The 16,798-nt window shown below is 44.4% G+C and overlaps 1 protein-coding gene across 1 annotated transcript in view; it reads left to right on the forward strand.

The window, feature by feature from the left end:
* Positions 1–15,022: 15,022 nt before the first annotated feature.
* LOC310795708 (protein FAM222A-like) overlaps positions 15,023–16,798 on the forward strand; it is a gene marked incomplete at both ends in the record, with an annotated part of 15,055 nt that continues 13,279 nt past the window's right edge. Inside the window, one exon of the mRNA XM_083657776.1 lies at positions 15,023–15,149. Coding sequence (XP_083513902.1) covers positions 15,023–15,149 — 127 coding nt within the window. The remainder of the gene's footprint in view (positions 15,150–16,798) is intronic.

Consider the following 16,798-nt stretch of genomic DNA (forward strand, 5'->3'; position numbering starts at 1 on the left):
CTGCTGATTGTCAAGCGCTCTTTGCCTTTAAAATGTTCCGCGAAACAGCAACGTGCTTACTTCGACGGACTCGGCGTCACCGCAGCGACCGCCCCTCTCTGGCAGGCGATTGGTCGGGCCGTGGGAATATTCAAATCTGCCCTTGATTGATTGGTCTGAAGCCGGCTTCCACTGTGTGTGCGGAGAGGACTCATTTCCACCACTCCGACATCACACACACACACGCACACACACACACACACACACACACACACACACACACACACACACACACACACACACACACACACACACACACACACACACACGCTACACACGCACACACACACACACACACACACACACACACACACACACACACACACACACACACACACACACACACACACACACACACACGCACACACACACGCACGCACGCACACACACACACGCACACACACACACACACACACACGCACACACACACACACACACACACACACTGGAGGAACCTAGCTCGCCTCGGTCGGCTGCCGAGAGAAGATGTAAAGCCGCGGCACGCAAAACACAATCAGCGATATTACCTCTGACGCGGCGAGTAGCGGGCTAGTATTATTAGTTATGTCGAAGAAGTACCGTTAACGGAGTTGACCTCACCAATGGATATTTCCACAGAGTTTTCCACCACTCATCGGGACGTGAGAGGCGAGCTTGCTTTTGCAGAGGAAATACGCCTTCCGACGGGGAGAACAACCAATCAGCCGTGGCGAACCAAAGATAAACAAGCCTTATGATAAAGATACAACTCTGTAAGAAATTGATTGTTTTGATTGCATGACATTCAATGTTTAATTGACACTCTGTGTGCTATATATATTAGGAAGACTATTATTCAACGCAGAAAATGTTTTCTTTGCACTGCATGTGAGAGCAATTTGCTTTGAATGCTAGGAGGACCCACACTGATCTATCTACACAGCCCAGATGATCATAATGGCTTGCGAGAGGTTTTTTTTTAGGCGAACGTTTAGTGAGTGAGAGACGTCTCAATGCGTGTTGTCAGGATTAGCCCCGCATTGATTTCTGGGTCGACAGCGCTAAAGGGGTGAAGATGCCCAGTGCGCACTAATGGATAGGAGCGTCTCGCCCTTACAACACATCACTGACTAACTGCTATTACTTACTATCATGCACATGTGGATGGATATGGATCGACTCCGTGTAGTCCCATTTGAATCCGGTTTAACTGCCAGTACTGATTAGACGAGTTATTAAAGCGGTTAGGCTATGATGATGAGCCTGGGAAATAGTTCAACCTACCTAGCAGGCCCACATTGCTTACAATAGATCTTTATATCATTTAAATGTAAGAAACCGGTCAATTTTGTATGAATCAATACAATTCCAAAAGCGTGCAAAGGGTCAAGTCTAGTTAGCAGTGCGTCTCCTCGTCTAGCCTGCATCGTTGTCGGTAATGGTTTATTGTGACCTATGCACAGCCTTGCAATGAAAGAGGGGGATTTGTGCGTCAGGAGGATCTCTCCACTAGTGGATGCCGGAAATGCTTTGAAGTAATTTATATTTACTGGTGCTTTGAAAGCAGCCCCGGCGTGTAAAGGCTTAGCTTGCAGGTCTATTGTCTGAGCCGGAGGTGGGATCATCGCACCTCAATGCACCCGGTGGCAGGCGAGGTTGAAGGTTACTGCCTGTGCGGAGTGAGGAGAGGAGGAGGGCCATATAATATAGATTATTGGGCCAGGTGTGAAACTCTATCCGGCCGCTGCCTGCTCGCCTTCCGGCCTGTGTCAGATCATCATTTATTGCCCACAGAGAGATGGGATGTCAGAGAGAGAGAGAGAGAGAGAGGGAGAGAGAGAGAGAGAGAGAGAGAGAGAAGAGAAAAAGGGGCTTGCAATTTAAGTCCTATATGCTGTTGTTGTTTATGAGCAAAACGAAGGTGTGTTTATTTGATTATCTTGAGGCGCCTGCCTGCCTGATATCACAAATCCCCCTCTCTGTCTTTTCCTTCTCATATCATTTGCCTCTGAATGTATTCAGATCATGAAATAAACATTATGGCCTTTGAGCTGTCACAATGTAATTAATCTAATTGGAAATAGTGGCTTTACAATCTCATGGAAATTGCTTTATTCATAGGTCTTGGCTTTGACATGATTCAATCTTGGGCTGCTTTCAGAACGCTGTAAGTCTAGAGTTTGAATATCTTATTTGCACCTGCCGCCAGTCACTGTGTAGTATTGTAATAATAGGCTACCACAGGACCCGATGTAATTGCATTCGAATAGCTTTAGCCTGATACGCTACGTGTGATCTGTATTGGTTTGAACAAATCTTTCATATTTTTGGAAGCACAGACGTAACTGTGCTTTTTGGCTTATTAGAACAGTGCTGCCTGCCTGCTGCGGCAATGTGCTGTAAAATAAATCAGTCATTTCTGTAATACCTTTGCAGCAACTGCTGTTTGCTACAGTATAGTTTATGTTCCAGGCTGTTGGTGTGACATGTGCTTTGTGTGGGCCCCCCCGAATGTGTTTGAGAGGCCTGTAAATTGGGTAGGATTTTTGGAACGGTCGTGTGTGTGTGTGTGTGTGTGTGTGTGTGTGTGTGTGTGTGTGTGTGTGTAGGTATCCCCGGGGTCTCCTGCTGCTCTCGCATCTCAGCCCCAGCAGGCTATCTCCAGGCTCTGTGAAGAACATCTCAGCCCCAGCAGTCTATCTCCTAGGCTCTGTGAGGAGAAGGGGATCTGTCATGTGGCTGCCTGCTCCCCACTGCTTTCTCAGAAGCAGAGAGCTGAGCTATAGTGGTGCTGGCCCCCTGATCTACTGTGTCGTTTTCAAGGCTCGCTCAATCTGATCTCAAACGCTATACTGGACCAGAGGAAACCGTTTAACGTGCAAATATGCCCCTTTTCTTGGCTGGGGCACGATTATTACGCAGTCCAGTACAACAACAGGCGTGACCAAAGTCTGGCCCGGGGGCCAAATGCGGCCCCTGGACCGATGTTAAATGGCTCGCGCGGCTTGTCTCTCAAAATAGACTCTTTTTGGCCCTTCACACAGTATGTGGGTTAATCAAGCAAATTCATTTTGGGGTTTTTTCCCGTTCACCTAACGATGACAGCACTATCATACAGTTTGTAGACAAGCACCAAGTAGGAACAACACAGGCGGAACTCATGTTTTCAGATGGCAAACAAAATTGTATGTTTTTTTTTCTTTTTCTTATAACGTATATATGATGCCCCCCGATATTTTCACATGATTAAATCTGCCCCCCCCATTCAAACATGTTTGGACCCCCCTGCAGTGCAAGGTCTGATTAAGGCCATGTCTTTTTCCACCATGTCATCTGTGTCGCCTACCTCCAAATTCATGGCTGTAGACGGTTTTAACTTGACAACAAAAACATTCTACATTGAACCCCCGCTCACTTCCTGTTGCAGTGTTTGCTATGGACATAAAAGAAAAAAAAACATTCAAGTGCAGGACTGACCATTCCGTGAAAACCGTCTATACAGCTGAGCGGTGAAAACAAAAGTAACGACGTCGAGTGAATATTTCTGCAGTTTGCCGAATGCTGAGAAAAAGGAAGTGCTGTGGGGTTGCGCTCTGGTGAAAACCGTCTATAGATATTTGTGTGTGTGTGTGTGTGTGTGTGTGTGTGTGTGTGTGTGTGTGTGTGTGTGTGTGTGTGTGTGTGCGTGTGTGTCGGTCAAGTCAAACGATCGAATGGTAGCAGGAGGATGCAAAGTTAAAAACAACAACACTGTGTACCTATATGTCTCTGCTCCTCTTACAGAGATAACGGTTGCTAAGCAATCCCCCCCCCCCCCCATGAACCCATAGTAATCACCTTTTTATCTGCAAAGGGATGTCGTGAGTAATTACGGGCAGCCTGCCATCTTTAGAAATCTGTCTAATTGGTCTTTTCATTTTAATAGGATGAGGGGGTAGAGGGGCAGGGGGTTAGGGGTGCCGGGGGGCGGGGTTAAGGAGGGGGGCCCCTGAGGTCAGTGGAGGAGGGGAGGCGACCGTGGCCTATTTTGGAACTTGAGTATCGGCTTTATTTTGTCTACGCGGCCGCGCTCGTTACCGCAAATTAATGATATACAAAATACGCTGGCTAGTTAAAGCAGTGCGATCTGCCCGTAACGAGAAGGGCAGCGAGCTGATGTCGTTCGGGGTTAGTGGGCAGGGGTCAAATTGAGCCTTTTTCCCTAGTTTGCTCTGTGCTGTCTGTCTGTCTGTCTGTCTGTCTGTCTGTCTGTCTGTCTGTCTCAGTGACGCTTTGCTACAGCCTACAGAGCTTATTAGGTGTGTGGGAGAAGGAGAACGAGGTTATCTCTCCCACGTGTTACGCCTACAGGGAGAGTTTGCTCAATGGTCTCAACGGGCCCTAATGTTTTATTAACATTTTTAATGACTGAATTGAAGGAGTCAGTGACCCTTGACCCCACGCTGAGCCAGCTGTGGCCCGGGCAGGGGAGGGGCCTGGTGAGAGGGGGGTGGGGAGGGTCTTTATGCATATTAAACTTTAAGAGAAGCTTGAGGAGAGGTTAGTTTGGTGTCATTAAAATAGCTGATGGCTCATTAGAAATTATATATATATATATATATATATATATATATATATATATATATATATATATATATATATATATATATATATATATATATTTACCAAGTAGTTCTTCCAATGGATGTCACTGAAGAACTTGAGAAATGTGTGGTGTGTGTGTATGTGTGTGTGTGTGTGTGTGTGTGTGTGTGTGTGTGTGTGTGTGTGTGTGTGTGTGTGTGTGTGTGTGTGTGTGTGTGTGTGTGTGTGTGTGTGTGTGTGTGTGTGTGCGCGTGTCATGTCCCCTTGTCTTCTAGTCTAGTTAAGTCAGGGCTCTGGTCAGCTTCAACCACGGAGGAATGATACAAATGCAAAACCAAAACAAGCTGGTTTATGTGTTCTCTCTTAGAAAGGGGGCGCTATCTTATCTGTCATGTAGCGTCTTTGAGTACTTAAGGCGCTATATAAGTCCTATCTATTATTATTACTATTATGTATATGGATTCATTCAAAACTTTAGGTATTTTTGATTATTTCTTAAACAGATTGCTCTTAATTTTGCAGTCCCAGGAGATGAGATTGGCAGTGGGTGGATGATGAACCATTACATCAAATTAATGTGTGGTTTGCCCTTGTTTGCGTCTGTTGTTTGTGTGCCTCCCTGCACATTGAAAACACTTTTCACTTAGTTTGAAATGGACTTGTTTGTCTGTTTTTCAGCACACTTATCTGAAACGTCCATTATAGGAGTTAATTGGCAAAGCCTGGATAATAGCTTGTTTTGATTCAGCCGAGAGCGGCACGATCATAGAGTAAATATGAAAGGACAGAAACAAACTTGTCATAATGCAGCTTGTGACTACAGTTCCATTTATTGCCCCTATGGGAAATGATTAACTTAACTTAAATGACATCAAATCTGAATTGTCCCTGCGATTATTGCCAATCATTTAGTGCCCTCTGTCATCTTCTGTCATTTTAATAACAGTTTAGTTGACCGACAGACATCAAAACAAATTCAAATTAGGGTTGAATCCTTATCAACTTCATAAGGATATAATAAGGATTTATAATATAATAAAGGATATCAGTTTTGGCAACAAAACAACTTTAAGCTCGCTCCTTTTCTCTATAGCCGTTATCTTTTGAATTCAAGGTTTTCCAAAGGTTGGACAGCGCGCTCCGAGTTATTTGACAATGTGTCCCTGTGAGCACACTCATACGCGGGATAAGGATAAGATAAGGGCTCTGTTTACCTTCTCATGCTACCTTGGCTTTGGTCCGAGTTTATCCGTGCAGAGTGTTCCTCTTACCTTGGCACCGTCTGTGCAGCAAGGGCAGATTTGGGTGAGTCCAGTCCAAGGCTTCCTATACTCCCTGCAGGCCTGTCCACTTCAATAAGGCAACTTAATACTCTGCATCTGTACACACATGGAGTTGGAATTACTATTATATTAAAAAGAAAAATCTGTTTTCAATCCCGTAAGTATAACCTCTTATGAACTGCACCTCTTAAGAACTGCAGTGCAGTAAGAACTATACAGTAAAAGGTGGTATTTCCTCCTAAAGTTTTTTAAGCCCTGTGCTAAAAATGTGCACTAACAAGTCAAGAATACTATATTCATCAACAGGGCAAATTTCAAAATCAAGATGGCGAGCTCATAGTCCTTTTTCATAGTTTGGATATAGGCTATTACAGTTATTCTGAAGCGCATGTTTGTCAAACAACCTTTATATTGACGAATACTGTATTTCACGCTAGATCATATGTGTTGAGAGGATGAATCCTTCATGCTCTGATCCTGAGGAGTTGGACTGTCTTTCAGTTCAAACCATTTCTCCTCTCTATTGTGCATCAGTTGTTTGTTTGTGCAGCGATGCCACATGTTGAATGTTATTGGAAAGAAATAGAGGGGATATTGTCAGTGATGGTGATCTTGCCTCGGGACGTCCCAGTGGAACACCTGGTGCAGCGCGTGCCACAAGGGCTTGGTCCTTCGCACGGCCGACCCGGGTTCGAGTCCGAGTCTGACCCATGGCCCCATTGCATGTCATCCCCCTCTCTCTCTCCCCACCTTTCCCGTCTGCCTGTTGTCCCTGTCTAAAGCCATGTTCACACTAGGAGGCCAAATCCAATTTGTGAACTTTAATGACCTATTAATGATTCTATCCAGATTGGTTTTATGAGTCTCTGGGTGCGACAAATCTGATCCGTGTCACTTGTCCCAAACCACATGTCAAGGTAGTTTCCAATATGTTTTTCACTGATGTGTCTTCAGTGTGGACACGCTGATCACCCAAATCAGATTTGAGAGTGTCTTTTGCAGGGGGGCGGAGACTTGAAGAGCAGAGAGCAGACATGCAAACATTGCCAGAAACACAGTGCACCTAGCAAACTTCACTCATAATGGAGCTACTTCTATAATAATGGGCTCGTTGTGTCTGGAGTCTGGACACACAGATCCGACTTGAACACTTGCCCAAATCAGATTTGTGGCAGTGCGGACACTCTCCCAAATCAGATTTGGGAAACCAATCAAGATAATGACTTGAGCAGCAAATGGGATTTGCCTGCAGTGTGAACATGGCCTAATAGAGGCAAAATGCCCCAAAAATAATCATCTTAAGGTGATCTTGGCTTCGATTCTGTAACTGACATTAATTTACGCCCTTTTTTAAGGTAGTGGGAGTAGAGAAGTGTGGTGACAACAAGCTCCAAACTGTTCATAGAGTATATATTGACAATTTTGGATTCCCAAATACGTTCAATAGGTGCAATAAACACACATCAATATTGTAGTGCAATAAACACCAAAGCAAGTATTGGCCTCACTAACTAAATGCTGCTTGTCTTGATGTAGATTTCAGATAGATAGACTAATAAAGGCAACAGTCACTCAGTCAGTGGTAAAGAAAAAGCTCATATATTGACTATTATGACTATTATGGAAATGTTAAAGTTTAATTATTTATCATAGATGTGCACGGGCAAAATATACAGTGAAATACCTCCACAACAGACAAGCAGCCTGCAGGGATGCGGCGCAGACCACAATGAGCATGAGGAAATGAGTTGTATATCAGTTATATGTATTTATATATGCAGCAGTAGTACTAGCCTATGTGGTCTTTGCAATAGTGAGTGAATAAATAGAAGCAAAACTCCCTCTAGTTGTTGTCAGAGGTGTGCATGATTCTGACTCATCATAGAGTTGAGGCTCTGTGGTTTAATAGCACATTCAAACCTGTGTGCCGTTGGTCTCAAAAACACAACTGTTAGAACATAAGAGAAACTAGAATGTTTCAGCATTGATAAAAAAAAAAAATCACAACCTTTTATTTTCAGAATAGATTGATGATTTACCCTTTTACTCAACATAGTTATATGCAATAATTACTTTTCCCCATGATGTACATGAAAAGAAACGAAAAGAAAACTAGATATTATTATAGGCGGTCAATCCCAGGATCTTGGTTTGCTGTGTGTTAATCGCTCCTATGCAGAAGTTAAGTGTGGTAAATTGAGCGGCCACACACCAACAATGCGTGTAAAACGATCTCTTGTATTGTATTTCCCTATACAAGCATCCTATGGAAAAAAACAGCACATCTTAAAATACTGTTGTGGTTGAACAAGCATAATAACATACATCTTTGCAACACAATCCACCTCCCAGACACCCAAACCATAAATGCCGCATGATTTCCAACGCGAGCGAATCCCCCCGGACGGACATTGCTCTGAATTTGTCGCTCCAGCTGTTGTATTTATTTTACATATTTATATATTTGGGTAGCGTGTGCATGAATTGTGTCGGGAGCTGCCTGTTTAACACTGTTGTAATACCTTTTTATGGGAGCTCATCTCAATGGAAATGAGGGCTCATTGTTATCGGCCTGGGGGCCTTTGAGTGTGCTTATGCTGTGTGTGTGTGTGTGTGTGGAGGAGCAGAGTGGCTCTGGGTTTGTTTGGTTATCCTGTATTTGAACCTGTGTGTGAGACGAGAGAAGACAGAGAAACGTGGCTCTCACTCTTTTATATAGGGGCTCTGAAACCAATTATGCAAACTATTAGAGAATTTAACCAGGCCAGCTCTCTTATCGGCTAATCCAGGAGTAATAGATTCTATTAAAAATGTATGAGGGGGGGGGGTTGAGGGAACTTGTGCGCGTGCGTTGAGCGCGTGCACGTGTGTGTGTGTGTGTGTGCACGTGTGTGTGTGTGTGTGTGTGTGTGTGTGTGTGTGTGTGCACGTGTGTGTGTGTGTGTGTGCACGTGTGTGTGTGTGTGTGTGTGTGTGTGCACACGTGTGTGTGTGTGTGCACATGTGTGTGTGTGTGTGTGCGTACGTGCGCACGTACAGAGATGAAACCAGCAGCTGCAGCAGCACTGCTCTGTCTAATTCTGTCTGTATATGTCAGACTACTTGTCCTGTCTCCATTACTCAGACAGGACCCCGCTGCAGTGCTGCTGCTGCCCACTGTGAAGACTGTATTACAAGTACCATAAATAACGTACGGGCCTAATTATACAGTCAAATACATTGTAAGTCACACGTCACTCCTCTTTTATGCTCAAGAGGTCAGCCAGTGCTTTTCCACTAATATAAGTTAACGACCATGCAGCCATTACCTCTGTGTACGAATCATGCGTTTCTTTTGTTAAGTGATGTGTCCGTGAAGCATCACTGATATCTTCTGGTGTCCTGCTGGTCTACAGCTTATGGGTGGATGGCGGCAGGGGGATGCTGCTAATCCATCTAGAAGAGAAAAAAAAACAAAAAAAAACGCATTAAGATCTAATTATTATTATTATTATTATTAATAATATATACGGTTTTTTATCCCAATTTTATTCCCCATTAGTGCTCATTTTAATTTATTTATCCTGGTTGCTGCTCCACCCTCTACCGATCTGGGGAGAGCCCAAAACTGGCTCCATGCTTCCTCCGAGACATGGGCAGTAGCCAGCCGCACGTGGGAGGATCACGCTATTCCAACCAGTTCCCCTCCCTCCGAACAGGCGCCCCTAACGACCAGAGGAGGCACCACATCAGCGACCAGGATATTGCATGTTTTGGTGAAGGGGGTTCCTATATGAAGGAAACCCCCAGGGGGCACGGGGAGAACATGCAAACTCCACGCAGAAAGGCCCTTTTGACGACCCCAGCCGGGCTGGTGGTCACTCGAGGACATGCGGACGGGCACGCACTCCTTCAGCGCTCACAGCGTCCCAGGTGGGAATCGAACCCAGGACCATCTAGCTGTGAGGTGACAGTGCTTACCACTGTGCCACCGTGCCCCATTAAGATCTAATTATTGACTGAGGATACAGAGAAGTGCTAACAGGAGCTGAGATGATGGAGATACGGAGGGGTGCACGAATGTAGTGTGTTGACGATGATGGTGTGTGTGTGCGTGTGTGTGTGTGTGTGCGTGTGCATGTCGTCCTTTCAGTGCAGTAGTTGAGTGTTTCTGTGGAGACTGAGGGCATCTGGGCTCAGCTCAGAGTCTTGATGCAGCTCTAAGTAGCAGAGAGACTCCAGAAGGTCAGACAGATGCTCTTATCGAGGCCTGTGTGTAATTTAGGGCTTTTAGGAGGGTGTCACTAACTCACTTCACCATGTTTTTTTTGATGCACCCACTCTGACAGATCCTGAGGTAGCTCTGAAACAGGCTCAAAACAAGGCATCGACACATTTTGGAAAGCATATACAACATTTTGTTTCGATCTGGTGTAGTGTGTTTTCTGGCCTTGGTGTGTAGCGAGCGGCGGCGTCATTATCCTGATAAATGTGATTCACATAGCCTTGATTGTCAAGCTGGGATTCATTTTCTAATGATTGATTAGGCCATATCAATAGCTGTGTCAAGGGTACTTTCTGAGGGGCACATTCATCCTTATAGGGCATGGCGTCTTAATCTAGTTTAACTTTGAAAGAATAGAGAGCCAAAGTGGAACGTCACTTCCTGCTTCAACACTGTACCAGAGGTTTTTCATCCGCCATTTATTTTCCCATAGACATTTCGTCAAATGCTTATAAAAATAGTTTTACTTGGTCAAACCAAACGGTTCAGATATATTTAGAAACAGGAGAGACCCACGTAACATTTCACTCGGAACAAAAAAAAAAAAAAAAGATTTATAGAAAAAAAAATTCAATGTATTTTTTTTAAGTTTTGGTCCGAGTGAAATGTTCTATGGTCTCTCCCGATTCTAAATATAGCTGAACCGTTTTGTTCGACGAAGTAAAACTATTTTTTATAAGCATTTTACTAAATGTCTATGGGAAAATGAATGGCGGATGAAAATCTCTGGTACAGTGCTGAAGCAGGAAGTAGTAGGCGGTCACTTTGCCTCTCTCTAGAAGTTCTCTGCCCATTTAAAAACCACAACAACAACAGCCATCAGCCAGTCTCCCGATCACTGGCCCAATGTTGCTCGGTGAATGGCCTTGTTATCTCCTCACACAGAACCCTGTCCTGATCCCCAGGAAGGACAATGCATTAGAAAATGAGACGTTTTAGTTTTCATGCCGTTCCCCCTCTACCAGATTCTGAAAAATAAGTTCACCATTATTGGAACGGGCCCCATTTCAGTCTGCCAAAACAGCCTTATCCAAAAAAAGCCCGGGAGACAAAAGATGGACTGCAGAGCACCAAGGTCTTTAGCTGGGGCTGGCAAAGCTCTCCGTGGGCCCACAGCACGCCCGTTGATAAGGCCGCTTATCAGCTGGCCTGATGTCGCCCCACGGTGGCAGGAGGAGACGTCCTTGCAGCTTCAACTTGGTGCCCTTTTCTTATTATCCGCGATAGCGGAGAGACCTGGCAGAGACGTGAACTTCTAAAACACGGGGATGGAAGAGGAGGAGGGAGGGATCACACAGGAAAGCCGAGAAGCTAGTAGCCAAATGGCCACGGGGGTTAAATTATAAACCCGTCAGATAATGTCCTCCTGCGTAAATAAAGATTAGCTGCTGATTGAAAAGGTGATAAAAGAAAAGTTGCTCGGAGGGAGGCAACATTCAGTGACAGTTATGTTAATCAGCCTAGTTAGTTGTCACATGCTTAGGGGCTGAGTATCACTCGGTACTCAATACCTTTTGGTATCGACCGAATAACCCGGTAGACTATACCTACCGAGTAGTATCAGAACTTCTCCAGTCAAACGATACCTGTATTTGATTTTTTTTTTTATACCTGTATTCAATTTTTTTTTGTAGCCTACACAGGTGGATCTAGAGAAAAAAACAATTTGGGGGGTTTTGCTCACAGCCAATCACCTCAAGTGTTCTTCGATTCAATGAGAAGTGTGATTGGGTCACTACCGCAGCAGCTGCAACCCATACAGTCTGTGGTGGTAAAGTTGAGTGCAGGGTATTGACAGTATTCTGTTACAGCACCACACAGCCATCTTGGTAGGAAAATAGCAGGTGATTGTAATCAATTAACAGGTGATTGTAATCAATTAACAGGTGATTACAATCAAGTGACACAACCGGCCAATGAGCTGTGTGTATTGTAGCGCCATATTGGTAGGAAAATGCTTGTGACATCATGGGAATACTATGAATACTGGTACTCGATATATTTTCTTATCAATATGCAGCCAGCCCTACACATGCTGAATTTTTATATATTTTCACCTACTCAAAACTGTATCACATGAATGTTAGACAGAGTACCTCCGAACGTGCAAGATACGTGCTTTTTCGTGAGCAACACATTAATATGAGGAGGGTTGGAGAATTGATATCAGTTGAGATCTCTGCAGCAGATAACATCGTTCTCCTGTCTGGGATCACTTTGATCGTCCCCCTTTTTTTTAGCCATTCAAGAGTTTGAAAGCAATTTTAAGCTTCAAGTTTTCGCTAAATCTCCTTTAAATTTAAAATTTAGATCACAGGATGAAAGAAACTTTCATCAGTTACGCTTTTTTACTTTTTTACGCCTTCTTCTTTTCCAGCTCCCTCTTTTTGTTCTCAGTCAAAAACTTTTTTTTTTTGTTGTTGCTTGAAACCACCTCTCTCTGTGAATTATTATAATGCCCTCCTTGATGCACTTTCATCCAGCAGCAAATTATGGGAGTAATGGAAGCTATTCTGATTCGTCTCATTTTCTGTGCTGGTTAAGTGGCGAAGGGATTTCCCGGGAGATACCGTTTTCACTTTCTTCTGTTCTTTCTGCTTCCCCCCCTCCTCCCTCCTCCTGATAAATGTGGGGTAATGGAAGGATTGTTGTGAAATTGGCATTCTTTTGGAGATGGAGTCTAACCATGCCAAGGCTCTTAGCGAGCTCTGATGCAAAAAGGCTGCAGGGAGCAGTTTTGAAGTGGGCCTGTCACCGAGGGACAGAAGGGGGGGGGGGGGGGTGTCGATGGGGGTGGTGGGGGTGGGTTGGCGGGTTGTCTTGGAGTGCAAAGAGAAAAGCACCAGCGCGGGAATCTCTTCAGGGCACCTTCCTCCCTTTTGAGGCGGAGAAGAAGAAGATAACCACGTTTCTGCAGCTTTCGTGGATGAACACTCTCGTTTGTGGTCGACTCACTTTAAAAGCTGCCCTCTGGAACCTCGAGGCGGGAGATGAAAACAATCATCCGAAAAAAGAAGCATAGAAGGAGAACCAAAGCAAGAAGAAGAAGAAGAAGAAGAAGAAGAATGAGGGCACTCTGGCTCGTACAGTATTAGCCTAGCCGAGGGCTAAACCGCAGCATAATGGCTGCACTTTGTTTAATCTCATTTGCACTGGAGAGCAAGTCTTGTGATATCTTGATAGATAGGTTCTCTAAAGGCTGTGTGTGAGATTTTGCATAGATATAGCACTTTATCTGTCTGGCATCATCTCATCCCAGGTGCAGTAATGCCTGTTTTGTGAGATAGCCTCAGGTTGTGCAGTTTGCGATGCTAGCATTCCGATTTGCTGACTACAACAGATCGTCAACAAGAAGAATGTGAAAGATGCATTTTTACCTTTGAAATATTCTCATCATGCCTGGCTTTCTGTTGGGAATAATGGCTGGAAGCCTGCTGGGAAGAGGCGGCTTCTGTCAGACACGCCCACTCGTTACCTCTGACAGTACGTAACTCTGCAAATAGCTGAACCTATTTTAGGGGGCGAGCTGCTTTTGTCTTTCTCTGATGATCAATACTGCCATAAATTTGTGGAAGAAGAAGAAGAAGCAGGACAGTTTTCTGGGCTAGGCACAGGCAGCCCGAGGCTACGGGAGGCCTTGTATAGTAAATCATCTGTTCTATAGATGATCTGTGCTATAGCAACCAACAGAACAGGAACAGGAAAAAGAGACATCATTACAACTAAGCAGGAGAAGGAAATGGTTTGACTCGTTATAGGATATTTTCGTAGATGCTCACGTAGTCTCAGTCAGCAGTTGAAAGGGGCCTCCTGAATTTGAATATGGTAAATAAACCCAAGCGGGTGCATAATGCTATAGGCCAGGGATACTCAACTTGCTTTTCCCAGGGGCCACTTAGGCCAGGGGCCAGTTACCGGTAATAAACAATCAATATACATTTTTCTGTAGCGGATTGTAGGTTTTTGGGGTGTCAGCCGGAGTTTAGTCTGACAATGTTGTCCACACCGGATAGTTAGTTAGGTTAAGTACATACCTAAGTGCCTGGGTAGCGAGCAGACGGCGGTATTTGACAATTTAGCAGCTAAATCATAGATTATTGAAAGATATTCCATATTCCAGACTGAAATGCTATAACAGAAGTGGAGTATTGGCCAGAATGACATGAACATTTGGACACTTATTCAGCGGGTATCTTGCATGTTGCGTTCAGGTGCACTGTAAAAAAAAAAAAATGTTTTTGTTGTTGTTGTTGTTGTTGTTGCAATTCCTTCGCGGGCCACACAGTGGGGCCGCCAGTTGAGTATCACTGCTATAGGCTGTTGAAGTAAAGCGGTAAAGATCTTTTTGAGAGAACAGAGGTGTGGTTTCTCTTAACATCTCGCAGCAAGCTTGCAAATTTTCTTCCGAGATCTAGTTTTGATGTAGGATTTGGGAATGTAAGGACCACCCGCCGCTTGTAATTTTAATGCATTTTCAAACTTTATCGGAAAGTGGGCGTCTATGTTTTCAGTGTTCCTCCTCACTATGTGGCCAAGCCGCAAAATCAAAGATATCTTGATGAAAATGGAGCGTCTGAGTAGTGTCGAGGTAAAAGCACTCGCCTACCACCACGACCACGGGGACCCGGGTTCAATTCCAATTTGGGACAGCAGGGGGAATTGGTCCAAGTACAATTGGGGAGAAAATGGGAAAGATGTCTTAAAAATGGGAAGGAAAGTGGATGGGGATAATGTATCCTCCATTGTGTTTAAGGTTGTCTTTCAGTTGAAAATTCTGGTGTTTGGCCGGGCAGAAAGTAACCACCCTGTTTTCCCTTTTTCTCTAGCAGGTTGACCAAAGCTCTGTGCAGCTGTCGAGCCCCAGTGAACGAGCATGCTGGCCTGCATCCCGAGACGGCAGAACCAGCGTCTGCTCTGCACCCCCAAAATCCTGGATGTTCATGTTCCACCACCTCCCTTATTGCTACCGGTACCACCGCTGCTGGCCTGCACTCACAAAGGTGAGTCCACATCAAACAGGTGAAGATCACTTTACCAGAGAGGACAGAGACCAAACACTCTGCAGATCATTAATATCAGACTCACAATTACCAGGGCCAGATAGCACAAATGTATTTATTTACTTATTGTGGTGTTGAGAAAAATACCTTTCTTTATTTTCACCATTTATTGTGACACACATTCATGCATAAAGTTTGTTAACTTTGTGCTGAGAGTTCAGTTGTTTCTTGAATTAAAATAATGGGATGTTGTCTGGGTTGTCTGATGAGAGGGGTGTTTTAATTGGATGTTGTCTTGTGAGAGGGATGTTTTAATTGGGCTGGCGGTGCAAATGTGTGGAGGCCAACGTGGACTCAAATGCACTCCATGTTAGTGTCGCTTGACCTATGCACAGTGTTGAACTTGATTAGTGGTGTACTGATTGATAGGTTGGGTTGGTGTCATTGGGGGTGACCCTGGCCTGAACCGATTCTTATCTTACCTGACAAACAGAAAATACCTTGTGTCTCCATTTGTGAGTATCTTTTATTCTGCTTCACTGATTAAATGTGATGCGTCTCCAGGCGCAGTTCTTGGACCCATACGGATTTCTTTATGTGTTTATATAGAATATAGCCTACTTTGGCCATGGTATTTGTGCACAGGTCCAAATTGTGTAGTGTTCTCCTGCCGGGGTCAATGACAAAGTGTAGATTCACATCGCAAGATATTACGCCAAATTAAGTTACTCTGCAGCGGTCGCCTGTCGCTGATTTTATTTTATTTATTTATTTTCATGATGGCTTATAAATCTCTGCTTGGGACTGGTTTGTTGCTACATCAGATCTTTTAACCTACTTATGACTGGGAGTGCAGTCTGACATCCTAAGGCACTGCTATGCTTGCCAACCCCCCCTCTCTCCCTCCCTCCCTCCCATGGTCCATGCTGCACGGCTGAAGGCTTGATTTGACCCTCAATTTCAGCCAATCACAAGTCACCAAGCCAAGAAACTGTGCTTGCTACTTTAGAGTGTTAGTTTTAAACAAGCTCTTAGATTAAATCCCCAGGCTCACTAACATGACTGCAAAGGCCTTTCTCCATGAAATCAATGTGTATCATGTTATCTTATTTATTGTTATCAATTGTTATTATTATATCTTATTATTTATTGTTATCAATTGTTTCTTGGCTAGCTTCCTAACAAAAGACATCTTCCACACAGCATCTGGCCTCACCCCACTTCTCTCTGACCATCATGTGTGAATGCATTCTACACAGAAAGGTTATGGATAGCGGCTAATAGTGTGAACAGGCCAAACCACTATAGAGCTGCCGGAAAAGTTAATTAGTCAATCTTATGTGCTGAGGAAGGGGGCGGGGCTTTAGTTTCCCTCTTCCTGCTGTCCCAAAACATGATGCATGTGGCCACCCTGCTTCACGTTGGGGGTGGTGAGGATGTATGATGAAGCTAGTATGCTGCTTTCTGTCAGACATACTGTTTGGCTTATGGCTGAAGAGATTTTATGACTTTCTATTTGAACAGACCACAAAACGCTTGGTTTTTGCCGGCTGCTGTCACGTGCCTGTTGTCAGGAGTGGCCTCCTTCCAGCTACTCTGAAATCCAGTCCAGATTCGTGATGTGCTGGACTGTAGCTCTTTCGGCAAAG

Source organism: Poromitra crassiceps (genome assembly GCF_964638095.1).
Source record: "Poromitra crassiceps genome assembly, chromosome: 21".
Classification (NCBI taxonomy): domain Eukaryota; kingdom Metazoa; phylum Chordata; class Actinopteri; order Beryciformes; family Melamphaidae; genus Poromitra; species Poromitra crassiceps.